The following is a 21,585-nucleotide window of genomic DNA, read 5'->3' on the forward strand; positions in this document are numbered from 1 at the left end:
CATCACATGTACGGACAGCCTGCGCCGTCGTGTATAAAGACGTGCAGAGTCCTGCACACGACTATCTGAAGTTTAAACAAGAATAGATGGAGAGAAAAGAAAAAAGAGGATTTCTTTGGTTTATGATTGCTCAGGCACAGATGAAGAGGACGGCTCTGCTCTTTAAAGCAGAAAGTATTACAGCCTGCACGCTGTGACCTCATCTCCGACATACAATAATTGCATTCTGAGCGCAGCGGGATCCGTTACACCGAGTTTGAAGTGAAAATATTCACAAAGTGTGAAATTAAAACACATCTTTTCACGTCAGCCTGTGCCATCTCTTCTTTCCCTTCTTCTTCTCCCCCTCCTCTCGGCTCGGCGTTTCAAACCCAGTCAGGAGGCGGTTGTCATGGTGATTAATGCAAATGCACGCTGTTAACCTGCGAGAAGAGAGAAGAGAGAAGAGGACTTTTCAAAGCATCTCAGACCTTGACTCCAGCTGATAGAAGTCTCCTCTGGCTGCATCTGTGAGAGCGGGAGGAAGTGAAAAATCCTGCAGGCTTTTCAGACTCGCCGCTCTTCACGTTGTTCGTGCACGCCGACGCTTTCACAGGTAACAATGGAGTTATTTCTGTCGCCGCGCAGCAACACGTTGTTTCAAGTGAGAGCCAACGCCACAACAACTGGCATCATTAGTGGACATGAAGCTGCACGCACGGCGGTGTGAGCGAGCAGGAATGCCTTAATGAGAGCGGGAAAGGGCAGGGACCAAAACGGTCGTTACACCGGGGACCATTATGAGCGAATGTGTGCTCGCACTGTCCTCACCTCTTCTTGACCACGCGACCCCCGAGCTCCACGGCCTAACACAGTTTGTCTGCAGCGCCGACACGACTCGCAGACTCTAATCACACAGACAATTATGACGGTGACCCGGTCCGACCCGGCTTTTCATTCAAACGGACTCATTTACCTGGCGCTGAGGAGCTCGGCCTGCTGCGACTGAGCAGCTGTATCACCGACGCTTGTTCACCAAACTGAACGCATCATGGTGCTCGACATATTTCTCCTAGAATCACTCGGTGTATTGGTGACCATCGAACAGAACAGCGAGCTCTCTGCAGGAGAACGCACGCCGTCGCCTTAAAGTTGACCTTTTGGCGTCGGCCCTCACGAGTCTGCGATGTGGTCGTTGAACTGAGCGAAGCAGCTTTGTGCTGTTCTCCATCTGAACCGGACCTCAGCAAGGGAAACATTTTCTACATGAGATATTCAACATGTGTTCAAACATGTGCAGCGGCTCTCCACACTTCTCTTCATTTATTTTGTCGTCTATAACAACATGTATTATTCAGCCCTAACACTGATGTGTGTATCAGTCAGGCCCTCCTTGACTTTATTGTTGAGGCGTTCACACACTGTGTTTTATGACATAACTTGTGATACAATCAGAGCTTCCACAGTCTGCAGGTTTTACATGCAGAACTTCTGAAAACACATTTTTTACTTCCACTAGCTACGTTTGGAAAGATGGATAACGTTGCACATTAGCAAACAATCCTTTTATCGAGGCACAATGTGGCTCCTGAAGTCAGCTCAAAGGAGGATCAAACCAGCCAATCAGAGCACTTTGTTGTCTTTATTCCTTCCTCTCAGTCCTCGTTGCTCTGCAGAGCACTCAGGACGTGTTTCCTGGTTCACTGCAAGTTCTGCAGTGAGGTCAAACGGGCTGCTGGAGGCTTTTCTGCAGACCCCCCGCTGGCTGCGACGCTACACGACTGCCTCCTCACACCAACCTCTGCTGGAGCTGCTGCTGCTCTCCGGAGTCGGAGTCGAGTCGGCCTCTCTCCGACGAGAGCGTCTCAGTTTGAAAGACTCCTCCAACGTTTTCTTCAACACACACGAGAAAAAACTATCTAGGAGGATTGTGCTCTGGAGCCTCGCCGAGTGATTGAGTCAACACCGCACGGGAACGAGGTGAAGAATCTGATTGTTGACGGGGGTTCGTTTGATAAAACGTGGATTATATAAAGGGGAATCCAAAGAGCCAGAAAGGATAACAAAGGTACTAATAAAGCTGAGAGAGATCTATCACTTTCCGAGTCACAAATCCATCCTGAAATATTGATGCTGGATAACGAGACCACTGACAACAAGCGATGGGATCGGTGTGGTCAGCTCCAAACAGGAAGCTGAAACCCAGTCAACAGAACCGTTGGAAAAGGAAGAGAATCCGCCGGAGTCTGACCTCTCAGACGCGTCCTGCACTTCGCACCACGAGAGCGAGGAGAAGGAAAAAACATGGAGTGACATGAGAGAAGGCGAGGGGGCGTTTAAGATATTTTCCACGGGTCGAGCGATTTAGCTTCGAGTGATTTGAATGGAAGAGTGAATTTTTTATTTTTCTATCACTGATCACCCCCCCACAGAAACACTGACTTCTACATAAACAGATCAGACTGGAGCTCGCTGATCTGGGTTTGTATCTCTTATGTCTGAATGTTCTTCCTGTCAGAAGGTCTGGACCCGCGCCTCGATCACTCCACTGTGTTTCTCTTCTTCTACGTCTGCCTCTGTCAGCACGGCACAGGAAACGCTGCAGACGCACACCGTGTTAATGACAGAGACGATGACAACGCCAGCCATGATGATGATGATGATGATGATGATGGTGATGGTCAGTGATTACGGCGCAGTGGTGGTTTGTGGTGGAACATAAAGAAGGTCACCGACCTCAGATTTCAGTTCTATTTCCCCTGCAGGCCGAGTCCTAATAGACTCCATTAAGAGCGAGCGAGAGAGAGAGAGAAAGGCAGAGCGAGAGAGAGAGAGAGAGAGAGAGAGAGAGAGAGAGCAAGCAAGAGAAAGGCAGAGAGAGAGAGGTAGAGGGAGAGAGAGAAAGGCAGAGAAGAGAGGGAGAGAGAGAGAGAGAGAGAGAAAGAGAGGGAGAGAGAGAGAGAGAAAGGCAGAGAAAGAGAGGGAGAGAGAGAGAGAAAGGCCTGACGCTGAGCTTTCAGTCTGCATATGTGATGACTTGCAGTCTGGCAGGGCTGAATGAAGCAGGCTCAGAGCTTGATAACCTCCTCTTTCCTTATTATTTCCCCTCATTTAACTCACTGTGTGCCTCTGTGTGTGTGTGTGTGTGTGTGTGTGTGTGTGTGTGTGTGTGTCCATGCGTTGGAGAGAGAGAGAGAGAGAGACCCAGGCGAGGCAATCTCTCCCTCCTGCAGCACGTCTGTTATTTCACAGCAATTTTGGATAATGATTTATTTCACTATGCACAATTGGAAGGCCTTCCGCATGAAAGGGACCGATAAAATAGTAATCCCTTTGCAATTATGTAGTGAGAGATAGTGGCATTCATTGAGATTGGCCGATACAAGCGACGTGGACACGGGACGCCTTTGAAAGGATGGAGAGCAGCGTGCTCGCTCTTCTTCAGGGTGACCGGCTCAGAGTATCACACACACCGAGGGGAAACATTATTCCTCACAATAACACGGATATCCTTCTTTAAATAAGAATCAAACCTGAACGCCGCCGTCTCTTTTCGCTCTCTGTTGATATTAGACGCTGAATTTTCTTGACAAATTTGCATTTAATCAAATTACAGGGAGCCTTTGAAGCCGTTTGCAGTCTGGGACTCAGACTGTGGCGAGGACACACACACACACACACACACACACACACACACACACACACACACACACACACACACACACACACACACACACACACACACACACACACACACACACACACACACACACACACACACACACACACACACACACACACACACACACACACACACACACACACACACACACACACACACACACTTTCTTGACGGAGGTGAGTGTCGGGGAGTCTCGAATGTCTCGATGAAATGAGGGCGGAGCTTGGTTGTGGAGAATCGCACTCTGCTACGATCGTGTGTTCAAATGAAACCAGAAGTCCAAAGAGGACATGGGTGTGATGCGAAGCTTCTTTTTGTCCTCAGTATGTCCTCAGTATGTAAGGTGATGTGTTTATTACGTCATGTTACTCTTTCACATGAACTCAAACCCCCCCCCCCTCCCCCGACATTAAGATAAGACATCTGACAACTTTAAAGTGATTTATGGTTTCCCATAATCCTCTGGGTTTAAGGCTGGGTTACATTATCAATGTGGGAAAAGCCTTCAGAGGATGTGCAGCGTGGACGCATCAAAGGAAGTATGCGATCTTAGAGGCACGTTTATGAGACGCTTCATGAGACGCTCGGCTCCACATGGAGGACGTGAGTCAGCTGCAGGGAAGACAAACACACCACGTGTCTGAGACCAGTTCAAAACAAGAGTCTCTCTTTAAAGCAGGTCAACAGATCTTTGTTTTAAGCTGATTGTGAAGTTGAGGAATCAAGCGGGGCAGTAGTTTGGAGAGATCAAGGAGCTGCAGCATTTGAGGCAAAAACAAGACTTCAGAGCGGGGAGGTTCTCCAAAGTGAGGCTAATTACCAACTGCAGGCGAAGCTTCATTTATAAACCACAGAGCTTTTACTGAAATCACACGAGCTAATAAGTTGCCTGCCCATTCTAGGTCATCAACATAAGCAACGGGAGCAGGAGGGCCGTCGTCTTTTTTCATCTTATTTTCTTGTTAGTTTGCAGCACAAACGCGCCTCTTTGCTTTATCCACTGCTGTTTGGCATCATTATCCGTGTCAAGTAGAGTAATTATCTAACAAATGTATAAAAGCGGCTCTCTAATTAAATGCCATGGGCTGGAAGAGATGGAGATAAATTATTTATAGTGCTTTGATGAGAGCTAGCTAGCTGTAAGGAGAGAGCAGTCAGTCGCTCTCTGCAGTGAGCTTTACACTAACTTCTCACCGGGGGAGAAAACTATGGGAACGTTTTGCCACTGGGACGGAGGTGCGTCAGGTTCTCCGAGTTTTCTCCTTCATGAGACGCACAGACAAAGTGTTTCAGTAAAGCTAACTACTTTCATACCTGGGCTCAATGTTTGGATATTTGTGAGCTTTAAAGAGAAAAAGGTTTGACACTGCCACAGTGAGTTTGTTCAGCCTGGAGGCTGATCATTTAAAAGCATCAGACTCCATGGACAGAAGAAAGCTTTTTAAGGCAGCAGAACCCGACAGAGACACGGGGTCAGTGGATCAGGTTGTTTGTGTTTGAGGGTTTGAATGCATTCAGCACAACGTGAGAAATGTCAAATTTAAAGGCGATGCAGATCATTAGAGTTCTGTTTTAGTCAACAGGTTGAAAAACATGTCTTCCTCTTCCTCAGAGGGGTCTCTCTCTGTCGGGATAGGACCTTTCTGTAATCTAAGGAACAACAACAACTTTTAAAAAGGACATTTTATCATTGAACTCCAAGCAGCGACTGACTGGGATAAACAAACTGACCCATCACAACAAACCAGGCTGAGCTAAAACCTTACAGAGTGATGGAAACAGAGAAATGTGCACAATCGACAGTATGTACTTTTCACGACAGTCACTGATTTGTCGACAACGATTTCACAATCGGAGAGTGTAAGAGCAGGCGGAGCTACAGCATGACACTCTCTCCACTTAAAGGGGAACAAGCAGCACAAACACAGCGATTTAACAGGATTTTAACCCCTGATGTTCAGCTGATTGTTCAGGCCAGAATGTGACAATACAGTAATTCAATCAAAGAGAAGTGAAAAACATTGCACAGACGCAGTGAATATTACGGCAACTTCATCAGAACAGGAAACAGCATTGCACAGCTGCAGTGAAAATTACGGTAAATATTTCCTACCTTCGTGTAGTAACAGGTCCGAATCACATCCTCTGAGTCCAGATTCATCAGCGTCCTCAGCATGAAGCTCTCCAGACTGTCCTGTGACATCCTGCTCCTCACTCAGTCCATGCTTGATCAACTTTAATGTGCAGAAACTTCCCTCACATGCAGGAGAAGGTGAACGAAACCATCAGGCTGCAGAAGCAACAGGCTGCAGTTCCAACAAGCTCCCATGATCTCAAGTCATGTCAGCCAATAGGGATTCATGTTAATCAGCCTGAGTGCTGTGTGCATGTTAACCAATCAGCTGCTTTCTGCGCACTACTTCTCTGACTCTGATGTCTGCTTACATACAAATGAAAAGTAGGTCTTGATACATCCCATATGAGTGACAGTTTATTGAGCGTGTCCTCTCAGTTGAAGTAAACAGCAGGTACACTGCGCCACATCCAGGATGGCTCTCAGCTCACCTGTTGACGGTGTGCTGTGGTGAAACTGTCACGATTGTAGCAGGTAGGAAACAGGGAGGAGGACCCAAGTGCAGAATAACTTAATTTATTTGAACAAAAAGGGCAAAAACGTACATAAATAACAGAAATCCAAAAACCACGATGAGAAACACAGGGAGCAGGGAGATGAAACACATTCCAGGACAACGACAAACCACGAGACAATGACAATGAACCGACAAGAAACTGAGGCAAACACAGAGACTAAATAGACAAGGGGTAATCAGACGCAGGTGAGACTAACGAGACAGGTGAGGAACATCAGGGTAATCACTAAGGAGGGAAACACAAGGAACAAAGAACACAAGACCAGAACACTGAGGACAAGTACAAAGTAAAACCAGACACTGACACCACCAAAACCAGATCTACAAAATAAAACAGGAAACACTAAAGACTAGACTTAAAACACAAGACAGGAAATAAACTAACAGGCAAGATAGGAGGACACAGGGAAACACACTCAAGACTGAAGTAAACACAAGACTATGAAACATTAAAGCACACAAGGGAAACAATCAACACTAGGAAACAAATAACACTAAGGACAGAATGAAAACTAAAACTAGAAGAAACACAGAGACAAAACCAAACCATGACAGAAACGCCTTGTTACCTCATTCCTCCGCCGGCTGATGTGCGTGAAACTTCAACTATAAATATTTCTAGTGTGTGGAAGGATTTGGGCGACAGAGTACATCACAGTCAGCCCTCCTGCGTCCCACGCCTCCTCCTCCTCCTCCTCCTCCTCCTCCTCCAATTAAGCACCTTCCAAAAGGTGTTCCTGTTTGTTTAACATTCATGTGTCTGTAGGATTATTTCTGAGACTCTTCCTTCTGTGTGTGTCCTTCACTGTCTTTGTTTGTCTCCCCCCTCTCCTCCCTTTGGTCGTTCAGTACTCAGATTCATCTTAATTTTTCGGAGTGATGCAAACGTGGTGTAAACTTCCGCCCTCACTTGACCTTACATCTCTGGTAACCGCGGGGGATTATGGGAGAATAGATTTCACATTAAAATGTGAAATTTTAAGATCTAAAATGTTTCTGACTTCACAAAAAGAAAAACAAAACGTTTCCAATCAAAACATTAATAATAAAATTATTTTGATGAGCATTTTTGTGTTTTGTTCTAACCTTATGACTTTCTAGGAATTTTAAGTTTAAAGTTTATTCCCAACAATAAAAAAAAAGTCAACAAAATTTCTTTAAATGAATAAAGTGATAGAAACTAAATCTTCCCAAAAAGCAGCAACATAATGCTGAAGTCCCAAAAAGTCAAATACAATCTTGTGCGCACTAGATTTCATGTCTTACGCTGACATTTCAGGGACTCTGCAGCAACGACATCAGAAAATCAGTTCAAATATATATATAATGGAAAAATGTAACAAAAGGGAGGAACATTTTAATCACATTTTCAATGGGGGGGTGGAGGTATAACCACAAGGTTCAACGCTAAATTGAATGTTAATTTACATATTTCATGTGTACTGGCACACATTTACGCACATACAAATCCCAATAAGCCACAGTGTTGAGAGTTAGAGGAATAACGAACTGTCCTTCTGTCATTTTCCAAATTTCAGCCACTGAAGCCGAGGAATATCTCCGTCAGCTCCTCGGAGGTTACGAGCACATGAACCGTCCTCTTCAGTCTTCATCACAGTGGGACGTTGAGTTGCCTCATTGTGACTTATGTGACGCTTCAGGGCATAAAAACACGCTACGCTAACAATCCCCATTTTAGGAATGAAGCTAGCTAGCTAGCTAGCTAAGCAAATATTAGTGTTATAAAAATGTATTTTTTCCACATTATTGGAGAGGACAGCTGAAGACAGACAGGAAGTGATGGAGAGCAGAGAGTGGGGGATGACCAGCAAAGGGCAAAGGTCAGATTCAAACCAGTGACCACTGCAATGATGACTATTGCCTCTCTATATTAGTCCAATAAAAGATTATAGTGTTATTTAAGCTTAATTGAAATATGAGCTCCATAAGTGATGTGCATTCACTGTTCTTCATTCTGTGACTTCAACTTAAAGCTTCCACAGCTTTAAGGTCTAATTTAGGATGTTTAGGGATCTTCAGACACGTGAAGAAACGCCTGAATAAAATGTGCAGGACTCTTTTACTTCCTGGTAAAGTGGTTCCTACAACATAAAGTTCCCGGTTCTTAGATTTGTGGAAAAGCGCGTTAAACGGAGCAGCAAATGAGAGAAAAGAAACGAGCCAAAGTCAGATAAGAATTTCTTATTATTCCAATAAAAAATACATTCATACAGAAATATAACAATTTTGCAAAACAATTTCAAATAAAAATTTCATAAAGCATAAACATAACAATTTTACAAAAGTTGTGTTTTTTTTTCCGTTTTATACAAAGATTCAGTTGAGAACAAAGAGCTGTGTGTGTGTGTGTGTGTGTGTGTGTGTGTGACAGAAGAGTTTGGGTAGTTGTGGGATGAAAGATGATGAAAAGTGTAAAAGATGTGAGCAAACATGGAGCTAAATCAAGGCTCAATTACTGCTCGCACAGTATTGGCTTCTGTTTTCACTGAATGGATGTTCTTTTCCTTTCGGCCACAAAAGGCCGCGCCAGCAACTCCCAAATCTATCGCAGCAAAGCAGTTTCAAGTTTGTACTCATCCCGTCTCCTCCTCCCGCCGATCTGAAATCCATAAGTTGTAGCTTGCCGCGGTGCAACGTGCTGCAACATTGAACTCTTCCAACAAGGTGTCTGAACTGGAGTGGATCGCTTCAAGCTGAAACAGGACCGAGTCCCTGCAGTGCTCATGCACTCGCTCCACCTCCGATACAATCGAGATCTCCCTCAAAGGGGGGGGATGCTGTCATGGGATTTTTGACAAATTTCCACCTGCACCGTCAACGTTTGATCTGTTATCTCCTCCCTCTCTCTCTCTCGCTCTCGCCCTCCCTGTGGTTTTCATAACAGTGTAGCAGCTCGGCTAAAACAACGCTCCCCAGACTGGTCAATAACCAACCTACACAGTCAGCAGTCTGTGACAGATTCCATGCCAACAAAGCCTTTAGCAATTCATTACTGAGAGGCAGTACAAGGCGAGGCCTGTCCGACTGCAGCCTGTTAATTACAATAAATCTTTAGCGTTTTTCTTCAGTGCCACTTGCAGGGACAAAGTGGGGACGGAGGGGGACGGAGGGGGACGGGAGGGAGAGGATGGTGATGGTGGGATACAGGAGAGAAGGAGAATCTGAACTGCAAGCAAAAAGCCATTTTTGTTCTTCTAGTCTGGTTGTTTCTGTACCTCAGTTTGGCTGCAACTTATGAATATTTCAAGGTTAATCATCAAGTCAAAAATCACAAAAGTTTTCACTTCGTTTTTTTGTCCAAATCCTCAAAATTCATCATTTTGAGAGAAAATGACAAAGAAAAAAAACAGCAAATCTTCACATTTAGGAAGCTCGAATTAGCAAATGAAAACGACTTTCCGTCTGCTGAATCGCTCACATCGTTTCTTTTTTTAAAGCTCGACGTCACAGCTGTGTGGAACTGACTTGAAAACATACTACACAGTAGTTAACATCTTGAATGAATGAATTTAAGTGCTCTAAACATAACAGCGTGCGTCTCGTCTGCGTGCTCCGATTCAAAAACACTAAATCCAATCGGCAGAGAAAAAGGTGCTTTAAGGGACGTTTGAACAACACGACACACGCCGGAAACAACTGTCATTAAACACAAAGAGGTGCGAGCTAATCTGTAATTGAGCCTTGATCGAGCTTGTCAAATCACCCAAACAACAAGTGCGACTTCCCGAGGGAGCAAAAACAATCCCTCCCCCGCTGACTCACTTGCATAAGGCACCATTAAGGTCAACAGTGCATTATTAGATAGAAAAAGAAAAAGTACAAAAATCAACTCCTGAAGGCTTGTGATGAGTGAGCACATGAGGAAGCAGGGGTGAAATCTCCAGCCAGATGAGAGTGAGGGTGAAAACTAAAAGAGGAAATCATCGAGGCTTTATGTACAATATTGTAACATTTAACCGTTCGCACTTTAGCTGCACTTTTATTCAAACTATTTGCAGTCCTGATTACAGTGGAAACATGAAATGAACAAACCCTAGAACCATGCAACACCTGTCTATGATACTGAAGTTATAGTATAGTTGTGTTATACCTCTAAGCACACAGCTTATACAATTGGACTACAAATGAGCTTTGTAGCTTGTAAAAAAATAATAAACCAGGCTACATAACACATTGCACATTTAGTAGCTGCACCAAAAACACCAAAAAAAAAGAAGCTCCTGTCATACGGTGACCAGGGGGGGGGGGGGTGGGGGGAGTCTGGGTCCAAGAGTCACAAACCCAAGGCCTCAAAAAGCTTTGGAGAACCCCCCCCCCCCTCACTGTCCCTGGTCTGGGTGCCAGACAGACAGGCAGGAACCTCCATCCTGCCTCCTGGGGGAGCACGAATGTCCCCCAGAAACCCCCACGCAGTCCACAGTAACATCGGAGCCAGCCCCGCTCCACCCGTCAGTCCATCTCTTCTCCCAAAAAAATCTGCTCTCCTCGGGGGCCGGTGATCCGATCTCAGACATTCACAGTGCACACATGCTCGCCTCAGACAGTTTCCTAAAGTACCAGTGTATCTGCTGTCCGGGAGATGTCCCCAAAACATCATGCACCATACATACAAGTCATTCACTCCATTTTTTTGTTGTTTTTTTGTCTTTTTTATTTGTATGTCCTTCTCAGAATCAAAACGACTTCTTCTTCCTCGTCCATGATTTTGTCCTCTTGTTGCAACAGACGACCTTCAGAGCGCCTTTCTCCAAAGAGAGGTCCCGGAGGCACTGGGTTTCAGTATGGTGCAAAACGGCATGCTTTGGCTGGAACACACTCCCGCCCACTCTGCTCTGGGACAGTTCAACCAGGAGACTGCATGGTCGGGAGACGGCGTTGAGTTTTTTTGTTTTTTTTTTGTTCTTCTTCAAAACTTTCGCTGCGTTGCTTGGTTGGTGCTCGCCCCCCCACCACCCCTCCTGCTTTAGATGTGCCTCTTCATGTGGAGGGCCAGATGGTCGGACCTGGAGAAACATCTGGAGAGAAGGAGGAGGGGGAGTGGAGGTAAGTCAGGAGGAAAACAAAGGCTGCTGGTGGGCGAAGGAATGAATGAAACTAGTTTTGTGTTCGGCTTCATGCAAAGACGACGATTTCTAATCTGACATAAATACATCACTGAATCATCGTCATCTCCTCACTCACATCTATCAGAGCTGACCAATGCTGAACATTTAGGAGAGAATTTAAAGGATCAGAATTTGAATTCCTCTGTTTATTGGTGGATTTGTTCAAATGGCAGAAATCAGCATCAGTGTATGAAAGGTAGAAAACACGACACGCTGTGAGCGACTTAAACAAGGTGCCACTGAGTCGTTTGCACATACAGCACAGCCTCACATTTAAGCAGACGGCAGATCTGCAGTTTAACTCGTTGACGATGTGCACTCGCGTCCAATGTGACGTAAAAGAGGCGGGTGGTTAAAGAAAGCGACGTGAAAGAGTCAGCTCTGTGCAAGATGTCTGTCAGACGTGTGTGCAGAGATCGAGTGTTGCTTCTTCTACTCGGCATGAGAAGTGTTCCTCTGCAGCTGGATGGTGCTGCAGACTGAACTCTTCTGACTGCACAGAAACAGAGCATGTAAATATGACTCCATGTTCTTCATGTGACGACAGTTCTCTCTAAAACGAGACATGTTTCGTGTCGTAGCAGCACTGCAGGTTGAATTTTAGACGTTCGGTTCGTGTCGAGACGCGGCCCTAATCCGGGACACACACACTTTGACACGTGCCTTTCTGAATGAGGCATGAAAAGTCGATCACAGATAAAAAGTCAATCGGGTGGTTCTGTGGTGAAGGCTCACCTGTCACAGTGACTGCATTTGAATGGCTTTGCCCCGGTGTGCTTCCTGAAGTGTCTGGTCAGCTCGTCGCTTCGTGCAAAACGCCACTCGCAGCCCTCCCATGAACACCTGTACGGCTTCTCACCTGCGGGGGGAAAAAGAGGGGGAAAGATTAATGGAGCTCGCATGGGGACAGAAGGAATGCAGAGTGGGCTCTGAGCCTTCTGTTATTTAAATATGTTCAGATCAATCACCCCGAGGCCACGGCGGCATGACATGACATCGGAGCGGACCAGACATACGTGATCCAGATTCCTCTGAACCTGCTGGACCACTAACTCGGGTTTTATGCAACCTGAGACATGCAGAGAATTCTGCAGATTACAATGTGCAAAAAATGAAACGGGGGGGAAAAAAAGCACACGAGCAATTTCACGCTAATCAAAATGAAGAAATGACCATTCAGAGCCCCTCTGACTCGGTGCCCCCTGGCTCCCCGCCCATTCACCCCATTCCCATGGTGAAACTCAATCTGTTTTGAAGTCCTTTTATCTTCCATGTGCAGCCCCTCCCCCATCTGTCTCTCTCTCTCCCTCGCTCGCTCGCTCGCTCAGTCAGTCACATTCCAGATAGATTAGGTCACAGTTTAGGTATCCAGCCATGCAGAGCTAATACTCACTGCGCTCCAGCTGAGGACATCATGCAATGTGGACCTTTAATTACATTACACAATGGCTGGACCGTTCCATTAACGTCCAAGACTGAATTTTAAGCGTTTCCTGTCGCCATTCACTCCATAAAAGTGACTCTTTTCTTTTTTTTACTCTGAACGAGCTGCTCGAGTTTGAAAACCCTCAAACCTTCCCTCCTTCCACTCGTGGTCAAAACCAGCTCACCTGTATGAGTGCGCTGGTGTGCTTTTAGGTGCGAGCTCTTCGTGTAAACCTTGCGACAGCCGTTGAACTGACACCGGTGTATCCTCCTCCTGCCGTCGGGTGAAGCGTCCCCACAGATGAGTCCCGTCTTTTCCGTACTTTTTGCGTTCACCCCTGCGCTCCTGATTTTGACGGGCAAGTGCAGCTCCGCGTGCTCTGCGACCCAGCGGTTCGTCACGCCGCCAGGCTCCGAGTTGGCCTCCGGGGAGGACGGTGGAGTGCTAATAACGGAGGGGCTAAAAGGTCCAGAGCCAACCAGGACGGAGCCAAGAGGGTTGGAGGTAAAGCTGTGTGTGGGCGAGAGCTCCTCAGAACTGTCTGAAGCTTCGCTGCTGGCGTCAGAATTCACGCTGTTGGTTTCCAAGATTTGGCTGTCCTGATTGTCCTCGTCGTGGGCGCGGGGCATCGTAGGGTCACACTCGGACTTGGCCGTGTCCCCGCACGCCAAGATCAACTTGCTCCAGAGGTCCTCCTGGCTGTCGAACTTCAGGTCGGACGTGGAGACGTAAGGCTCGCTCTGTAGGTAGCGTTCCAACTCCAGGCATGTCTGCACGCAGGAGAGAAAAACAACAGAGTCAGAACAGATGAATTAGAAGAGCAGCCCCCCTGCAGAGAGGAAGCTCATTCACAGCTGCAGAAGGGTTCTGAGTGGGGATTCCTTTTAAATGATGCATGTGCACAAAACGCCCTGTGTGCTGTAATATTTGTTGAATGCTTACAGCAGGAAGCTGTAACCAGGAAACTGGAGCTGCTTCTCTTTTTTTATTGTAGAGCAGGCTCCTTTTTAAAGAGCACGTTTGGAGCTGTGATGCATCCTTATTAAAGCAAGAGAAATGTAAAGCAAAACATGCAAAACACGTGCCCAATCCAACTTCTGCTTTTTGTTGCTAAAAAAAGCCGTTCAGCGTCGACTCCGGGACTAAACTCAAATCATCAAACGAGGGAATAATGTGGCGATCTGTTCGTCGAAGTAAACGTCGGTTTCATTCTCTTAGACAAAAATGTAAAAAAAGAAAAAGAATGTGATTTTATGACTGTGAACTCTGTGACTGGGGTTAAGTGAGGCCTCAGGTTCAGGTATCAGCCTCTTATCTGTGATGACTCAGGTGCAGGAGAGTTTAAGATGAACACATCACCCGAGTCCTGCAGGCGGACACGAAACATGCATTGTCATTTCAGCGCTCCAATGACTCACTGAACACATTCAGAGTCCTTTTAAGGAAACCGCTCAACTCCCCCCCCCCCTCCTCTCTCTCTCTTCCTCTCTCCATTCAGCCGCTCTTCCTCATGCGTACCTCTGACATGCAATCACATCCTTCCTCATGAGTCTCTATCGTAAAAGATGAAGCGGCTCCGATTGACTTCAGAGGCCGTTAAAGTTTGAAAGAAGCGTTGATTAGAAGGTGCTGGCAGACAGCAGGCTGGACGAGGAGGAAACATGTCGTCTCTGCCGGCTCCTGCAGCCTGAGCACCGTGTCTCCCAGCTGTGCCAACCTGGGCTGCTGCACAATCACTCCTCCACTGTGACATCGACACGAGGAGAAAACCTTCTGCTGCAACACATGCAGGGTTTACTGCCCCGAGCTGTGGCCTTACTATTCCCTCAATATCATCATTTCCTCGTCTCACATGGAGGCAGAATCCACTCAAAGAACATTCATCACCAAGTGTCTGGCAGGTTCAAGCTTTAGCAGAAAATCATTTCTTCTTTTTTTTTTTTTTTTTTACATGAAAGATCTTTTTGTTTTTGAATTCTTCACTTGAAAAAAGAAGAAATTCAAAGATGTTTCTCAGGATCTGAGGCTGAGGCTCAACTTTCTGACAATTTACAGAGGAAACGATGAGAAGTCAAAACCATCTCTGAATGACTGACATTAGATGTGAGCTTCCTTTCACAACGCGCAGGCCCCACTGTCTACTCATGTATGCAGAGATTGGACGTGGCTGACACATGATGGTGAGGAGGACACAGACAGGATGCTTGAAGGAGACGGTTTATGAAAAGGAATCTATTTTCATGTGAAAACACAACGTGATGAAAAGGAAGAAAAAAAAGGAAACGTGAAAAACTCAGATGCTATGGCTATGAATGACACTTCATCCAGTGTTAGTGAGGACACATAGAGAAGTGAAAGCAGGCCTGGAGTTAAAACTGTCTATCTGATCATATGTGAGGGGAGCAGAAAGCAGAAACAGCACGCTGCTCGCTCTCTCTCTCTCTCTCTCTCCATTCATGTTGGCGCAGCAGCAGAGCCTCCACTCCAGCTGTCAGACTGACACACTGATCCACTTCAGCCTGCCAAAAAACTTCATAACGACACTGAATGACTGCTGAGTGAGCGGGACTGCCGTCGCACCATCGGGGGAGAAACGTGCGTAAAGCAACATGCGTAAAGCAACCCGCGGCGGTGCTGAGGGCTTTAAACTTCACGGTCAGTTCCTCCTCAGCACACTGACTTTTATCACAAATGTAAAAAAAAAAAAATATTCACCTGCTGCCAGTACTCCTCCAGAGACGGTAAGGCGGAGAAATAGCCCGTGTCGTGAACTATCTGAAGTTCTTGAAAGATGCTGCACATCGGTAGAACATCCATTTTTCCCCGAGCGTGTTTTACAAAAAGATTCAGCTGCACTTTCAGGTAGAAAACAGCCCACAAAAAACCACGGAGAGGACGAGGAGAGCGATCCTCAGTGATGCCACGAAGAACAAGAGTGTGTTGTATCAGTAGGAGAAGAAGACGAGTCCAGCAGTCAGTCAGTCAGTCAGTCAGAGAGAGAGTGATCCCCCCTGCTTCTCTCGCTCTGCGCTCAGGCTGTTTGCAAACACTGCACCGGACTGGATGGGGAACAACTGCGCTCTGCAAACTTCCCTATTCAAACCTCAGAGCCCGCCCCCTCCCCCGACAGCCCCCAACCCCCCTCCCTTCGCCGTCATCACGGCAGGATTACGCCTGCAGGGTTGCAGCCAATCACAATGGAGCGGAGTAAGGGCTTGCAAATGATATCACAGTCAGCCAATCACGGTGCGCCAGTGCCTTAATTTGGTTCCTCCTGCGTAATGACTGGCTGGTTGGACTCCCAGCGGCTCGTCGCTGATTGGCTGGTTATTTATAGCCCTTTATATAAACCAGCTGAGGTTTGAGCTCCAGTTCTCTTTCTCTGAGTTTACTGTGGGCTGCATGTTTCACCACAGACAGCGCATGTGAGCCGAAACACTCTTATTCCTGCTCCCTCTGTGTGTGTGTGTGTGTGTGTGTGTGTGTGTGTGTGTGTGTGTGTGACTTTGAAACACTTACAACATAGTTGCCTGTGTGTTGACATCAGTCTCTACAGTGAACTCATGACTCACTGATGGCCTGATGTTATTGTGTTATCATCACACATGTGAGTTTACAGAAAAGTTTCCATTCAAGCGCTGAGGACGGAAATCGATTTCATTCTAAATGTATCAAAATAAATATATTCATCAGAGACATGTCCATACACTTTGTATTATGAGCCATATTTATGTGACAAGTCCAAACATCTTTGACAATATTACATGGATAACAGTGAAGCTTACATTTATTTTAATGAGCAAAATAATCTGTCACTGGAACAACAAGGTTTAACTTCAGCACGCTGAGGGGCGGCTGTGACTCCTCAGCTCCTGCCACACGTGCCCTTGGGCAAGACACTGAAGTCCGAGTTGCTCCTGCTGCTTCATCAGCGGTGTGTGAGTGTGTGTATGAATGGATGAGTTAATACTCATGGACTCTCTGCAGCCTCTACCATCAGTGTGTGTGTGTGTAGCTGTGACCTGCTGACGCTCTGGCCTTTTGTCCCTGTGTCTCTAAAAAGAAAACGTTTCATGGTATTATGGTTCCTGTATTAAGTCATAGCTGATTAACATCAGATCAGTTTTTGTTTTTGTTTTTGTCGATGCATGAAAAACTCACCTACAGTCAGGTGTTACAGATGCTGATAAACACGTCAGTGTTTCAGGAAATGGCTTCATGTTTTTATTCAGTATATCCGCTGGCTTGGTGTCTGAAGCCTCTGTGCCCTCACGTACTGAGGCTGAAGTCCTCCAAGCAGGTGGCCCGGGCTCAAATCCGACCTGCTCTCCATCTGCTGTCCTCCCTCTACAGCAAAGCCTCAAAATAAACCTTTCAACAAATGTATCAACAAATTGCTGTCTTGTTTTCTTTAAGTTGTAGCACACTGACACATTAGTCCTCACTTCTTCGTCTCTCTCGGGGGTTTTAATACTCGTAAAAATAAAAGATCAAAGTTGCACTGAAGCAGAGTTTCCACAAGTGCAGCATGTCAGTAGTTAAAATAAAATCGTCTTTTTTTTCCCCACCTCATTTGCACTTAAAAGAGCATGCAGCCAAATTAATATTCCACAGTAGTTCCCCACAGTTAAAGAATTTGTTTTACCCCACTTTAGTTGTTATTGTACACGGAGGCACTCGTGTACTTTTAACGCTTCATTATAACTCCAAACACTTGAGTCCGGAACATTCCAGGTGACGTCTACCTGCGGGAAGCCCTCATTAGTGGTGACGTGAAGTCTAATCATTGCACATCTTCTTTCTCTGTCTGATTCACTCTGGAGGCATTACAGCCAGAGAGCCCACATTTCTGATTCTTTACACTCAATTATTCTGCAGTCGGACTTCATTACTCTGCAGGAGCTTCTCTCCATCTTACCCAGCGCTGTTTTATACTTCAATTTGTGGAGGAAAAGCCGAGTGGTTTTTCAAAGCCTCTGATTATATTCGGGTCCATAAGAGTCAAGTCAGGTCACTTTATGTACGACATATCTAAAAACAGCAGAGTGCTTTTAAGTCGAGGCAAATATTTCCTCGATGTAACTCTGAAGGCTGTGATTTAATGTCGGACGCAGAGAAGGAAAGAGTGTGTCGAGGTGATTCAACGCTTGGCCTAAAACGAAGACTCTCAATAATACATTTAGAGTTTTCCTATTTAAGTTCACCTCCAGTGTTGGATAAATGAAGCTGATGCTGAAGTGTCCTGCAGTTCCTGGAGTGTCCACTAGAGGCTGGCTGCAGCAGCACAGGAAGTCACATACACACCCATTCAAACAGCCTGTTTTTACAGCAGACATAAACATGTTTACAGCCTGCTTCAAAAAACCAAACAGGTGTGATTAGCTCATGTCTCCATCCACACACACTGTACGGGGGGGAATGTTTTGATGACTCAGCAGTTTTGATTGGATGAAGGATCAGAGTTATTCACAATAAGGCGTGTAGCTGAGCTGATTGACAGGTGGGCGCCGTGTAACGGTTTGTCAGGAGGTTTAAAACCCGCCTCAGCTCTCAGCCTGTCGTTAGCTTGACTCAGAGTTAGCCTGAGACAGCATTTCCAACATGGCGGCTGCTGCTGATGAGGCTCCAGCGCCCCCTGCAGGAACACACGGCTGACGTCACTCAGACTTATTTACAGTCTGTTTTTAAGACTGGCGAGCAGAATCATGTAGAAAACAACAACATTCAGAGTTGGTGTCGACCCCACTTTGTCCCAGAGTTTGACTTGAGCAATTTGGCAAATTTAGATTGTGATTTTAGAGGCTTAAAGGGGTGAGAGTGTCTGGCCAATATTTCACAACTCAAGAACGCAGGAATGTCCCAAATAAACATGACAATTTGGAACTGAATGTTTAATTCTGACTTCATCATTTATAGGAAGGAGGAGTTTTAAACCCTTGCTTCACAAGATGATGAGCACACAGGAAGTCAGTGAAGGAGGCCTCACATCACACATTTCATCTTAATCAAAGTAAAGAGAGAAAAATGTACACAAAAGCTGAATTCTTAACTCCTGTAATCCACCTATTGTCTGGTTATACCCAGCTGGATTCCCTCATGAATGACTCTTCATTCCTGTTACATGCCATCACATATTTGGCAGTGGCACGACGTCACCCTGACTTATTCTTATCATTTCCTCTCTGCAGAAGCCCTCGCGTGCCTCGCAGGCCTCTCTTCCTGCCGGCGTTGCATAAGTTCACAGCATTAAGTCGCACCACAACCCGACAACGCCAGCGCCTGATGAGATAAACAACATCCCTGCACAGGGGCCACATTGTCTCCAGAGCAGCAGTATGTCCTGCAGACTACTGAGTGTCCTTTGTGCCGCTCTCCGCTGTGAGGCCATATTTGTCAGCCATAGCATCTGATTTAGTCATATGGCGATGTGCAGCCTGGAGCCGGCCTCAGTAGGCCTGCAAAGGAACCGCTTTTAAGTCTGTAATGGGGCCATTTATTAAGTCCCTGTAGGAGTCTGTGGACACTTTGCTTTGAAGAGCCCGAGTCCATTTATAAGAGTGCTGAACCTTCTTTTGTCGCCTCATGAAATGCAACAGAATGCTTATCATTGCACAATAACATGCCCACTCATTATCCGCGCATTTCCAAAGTTGCCCAGCCTGACGCTGTTCGTGTTTGATGAATAACACAGCCCTCCGTCGGGTCCCGCTGGAGCATTAGCGGGCAGCTCTGCGGTATTCACTTCCTTCAGATGAGGCATTTAGAGAACGCACGGGGTCCGTCATGGCAGCTTTTATCTCGGAAGGCCAGGTCGGCAGCTCTATCATCGTTATGTAATCCCGGCTCGGCCAGTAGCCACAGGAAAGAGCAATTACAGGATGACCCATTTTAATGCATCACTGTCAACCCAATTAGTGAGTTGTTCCAGGAGGTTTTTCTGGTCAACCTGTGTGCACGTGAGACTGACTCATGTATGGTTTTCTATAATAATCGTTTTTGGACTCCAGCCTGTAGACTACAGCTCGACTTCAGTGATACGTGCAGCATCCGATATGCACATGAGAAGATTTTCAGGCAATTAGCAGCTGCTAATTTTTATAATCACTTCATAAAAAATCTGATATTTACTGCTTATATTTGCTTTATGTTATAATAAACCTTCTCTCTTTGGGTTTTGGACTTTTTATAGAGATCCTCACTTTACCTGTCTGTCATGTCAGTCTGGCACACCTGTTGATGTGTCGCTCATTTCAGCCTCTGCATGAAACGTTTCATTTCAGCTGCTGTCTCTTTAAGGCCCTCCCTCCCCATGTGCCCACTTTCCCCCAATTGTACAATGTATCTTGTGTTTAAAAAAACCTTGTTTAGGTTTAGTACATCCAACATCGTAACACTATATGTATGTGTTTAAATATGGATCAAGCGCGAACACCCCAAATCCTACATTTCCCATCATGCAACTCTCATAAAACCCTCCCAGACTCCTTTGTGCACACCTCAGGTTTGTGCTCTATTGTCTTTATGTCAAAGATGTAAAGCATCAAACCGTATCCACCATGACACAACCGACTTAAGATGCAGAAAACTGTTTTTCAAGAATTCGTCTAGTTGAAGCCTTTACAGCCTGTTTCAGGCTGCAGGATGAAGCAATCTACTGAAACATGCCCAAGGGTTAACAGTGCTGCCCGGGATCTCACAGAAGAGCAGAAAGACTTGTTAAATAAGCCTGCAAACAAAAGTCCCGTCTGATGTACCTCATGTATTTCCTTCATTCCTGTCATCGGGTTCAATAACTTCATCCGAAACTGATCTGTGACCCCGATCATCTGCATTGCGCGATAGATCTGAGCTTGGGTTGGCGTGATAAGGAGAGCAGTGGAGTCACATTGTTCACAGTTGCGTGAGGACAAAGACCCCTCTGGGTAGAGGCCTGCCTCCCAGGTCAGTGGCTCAGAGCGAGACGTGAACTCAGATAGCACAGTGAGTGAGCACAGGACATCGTAAAACACAGATCTGGGCTCAGATTAAAAGAAGAAACAAAAAAGACTTTTATTCTCAAAGGAATTCTTTCTATCCAGCTGATCGATTCAGCTGCAGGGCTGAGATGAGAGCGTCACATGATGTAGTAGGACGACCACACTGTTTTTGTTAACATGTGTGTCACACGATCCTCAAAAACAAACAACACCAGAACGTCCTTTCAAAGTAAAAGCACGCTTGGTTAGTTTCTGTTTTTAGCGATTGAAGACTGGCACCAGGTGGAAGATGGAGGAGGAAGGGTTAATGAACAACTTTACACCCAGGGAGTGTTCTCACATGTGAAGGAGACAATCAATACAATGAATAGAAGAATACAATGTGTGCCTGTGTGGGTCCCTGAACGCAGCTCCTGGGTATCGAGGCCCAGAGAATGAACACCTTTGAAAGATTTTCAGCACTAAATTAAAACGTGTCGCAGGCCTCAGCTGTCTCTGCTGCAGGGGAGACGAGAAACATCCAGAAAACGTCATTTAAGCAGATCTTTTTTTTTTTTTGAGTTTTGATTGAAATCATGCCAAGTGAGACAACAATCAGTCCTCTGTGCCTGGAATGACAAACAGCTGATTTGTTTTCCGCATCGCCGACTGTGAAACTATGAGTCAGTGTTACTTTTATTCTCGTGTGTGCTGTGCAAAACTGGGTGATAGGCGATCCTGTATCCCAGTCTGAGAATGCAACATT

The 21,585-nt window shown here is 45.9% G+C and overlaps 1 protein-coding gene across 2 annotated transcripts; it reads right to left on the reverse strand.

Moving 5' to 3' along the window:
• Window positions 1-8,499: 8,499 nt before the first annotated feature.
• klf6a (Kruppel like factor 6a) lies at window positions 8,500-18,577 on the reverse strand. 2 transcript variants are annotated; one of them, XM_079361721.1, is made up of 5 exons: window positions 18,572-18,577; window positions 15,580-15,714; window positions 13,049-13,634; window positions 12,174-12,297; window positions 8,500-11,348 (listed from the first exon to the last, which is right to left on the reverse strand). In XM_079361721.1, exons 2-5 carry the CDS (start codon window positions 15,679-15,681, stop codon window positions 11,297-11,299), a joined length of 864 nt encoding a protein of 287 aa, XP_079217847.1. In that variant the 5' UTR covers window positions 15,682-15,714; window positions 18,572-18,577; the 3' UTR covers window positions 8,500-11,296. The 2 variants fall into 2 exon arrangements, with proteins under 2 accessions (XP_079217847.1, XP_079217846.1); XM_079361720.1 differs by lacking the exon at window positions 18,572-18,577 and having other exon boundaries at window positions 15,580-15,961.
• Window positions 18,578-21,585: the final 3,008 nt, after the last annotated feature.

Source organism: Symphodus melops, assembly GCF_947650265.1.
Source record: "Symphodus melops genome assembly, chromosome: 14".
Taxonomy (NCBI): domain Eukaryota; kingdom Metazoa; phylum Chordata; class Actinopteri; order Labriformes; family Labridae; genus Symphodus; species Symphodus melops.